General features: G+C 45.5%; 1 protein-coding gene across 1 annotated transcript; it reads left to right on the top strand.

Annotated features, from left to right (window-relative positions):
- The first annotated feature begins 264 nt into the window (after positions 1-264).
- On the top strand, positions 265-774 carry LOC133927596 (uncharacterized). The gene has a single exon (XM_062374056.1). It carries the CDS (start codon positions 265-267, stop codon positions 772-774), a length of 510 nt encoding a protein of 169 aa, XP_062230040.1.

The following is a 774-nucleotide window of genomic DNA, read 5'->3' as shown; positions in this document are numbered from 1 at the left end:
GCCATACGACAACTGGCATATTGTCTTGCTTTTCTTCGATCAGTATCTCCGTGCTCTCACTACGGAGGATACTGCTCGACTGTTAGCTATTGACGAGCAGAGAGGGTTCCCTGGGATGCTGGGAGCATCGACTGCATGCATTGGGTTTGGAAAAATTGCCCAAAAGCATGGCATGGCGCATATACCAGTCATACGCGCAAACCTTCCATAGTTTTGGAGGCAGTTGCATCTTACGATCTATGGATATAGCACACTTTCTTTGGAATGCCTGATGGTCTGAATGACATAAATGTTTTGCACCGCTCTAACATTTTCGGCAGGCTAACGAACAAGACTGCACTGCCTGTGTCATACACCATTAATAGTAACACTTATGACATGTGCTACTACCTAGGTGATGAAATTTACCCTGAATGGGCGATCATAGTCAAGGCAATTTCAGCACCAAGGGGGAACAAGAGCGTGCATGTCTCCGTCCTACAAGCATCAACAAGGAAAGATGTTGAACTCGCATTTGGTGTCCTGCAGGCTAGGTTCGCCATAATTTGCAGTCTAGATAGAATTTGGAAGCAAAACACACTTCACAACATTATGACCGCGTGTGTCATAATGCACAACATGATAATTGAGAACGAGAGGGGCTCCGATCAAGAGGAGGTGTATGATTATATGGGCGAGAAAGTAAGATTGGGTCGCGATCCAAACCAAGATGTCCTCCGGTATAGAAGTAACTCAAGCAATAAGGAACTGAGTATTGCACCACCAACTGTGTGA

This window comes from Phragmites australis, chromosome 8 (assembly GCF_958298935.1).
Source record: "Phragmites australis chromosome 8, lpPhrAust1.1, whole genome shotgun sequence".
In the NCBI taxonomy this organism is placed as follows: Eukaryota; Viridiplantae; Streptophyta; class Magnoliopsida; order Poales; family Poaceae; genus Phragmites; species Phragmites australis.
Note: the sequence above shows the minus strand (reverse complement) of the source record. Positions and strands in the feature narration are given on the sequence as shown.

Bases quoted from the DNA above. Each gene is read 5' to 3' on its own strand.
- LOC133927596 (XM_062374056.1), top strand. From the start codon at position 265: ATGCCTGATGGTCTGAATGACATAAATGTTTTGCACCGCTCTAACATT.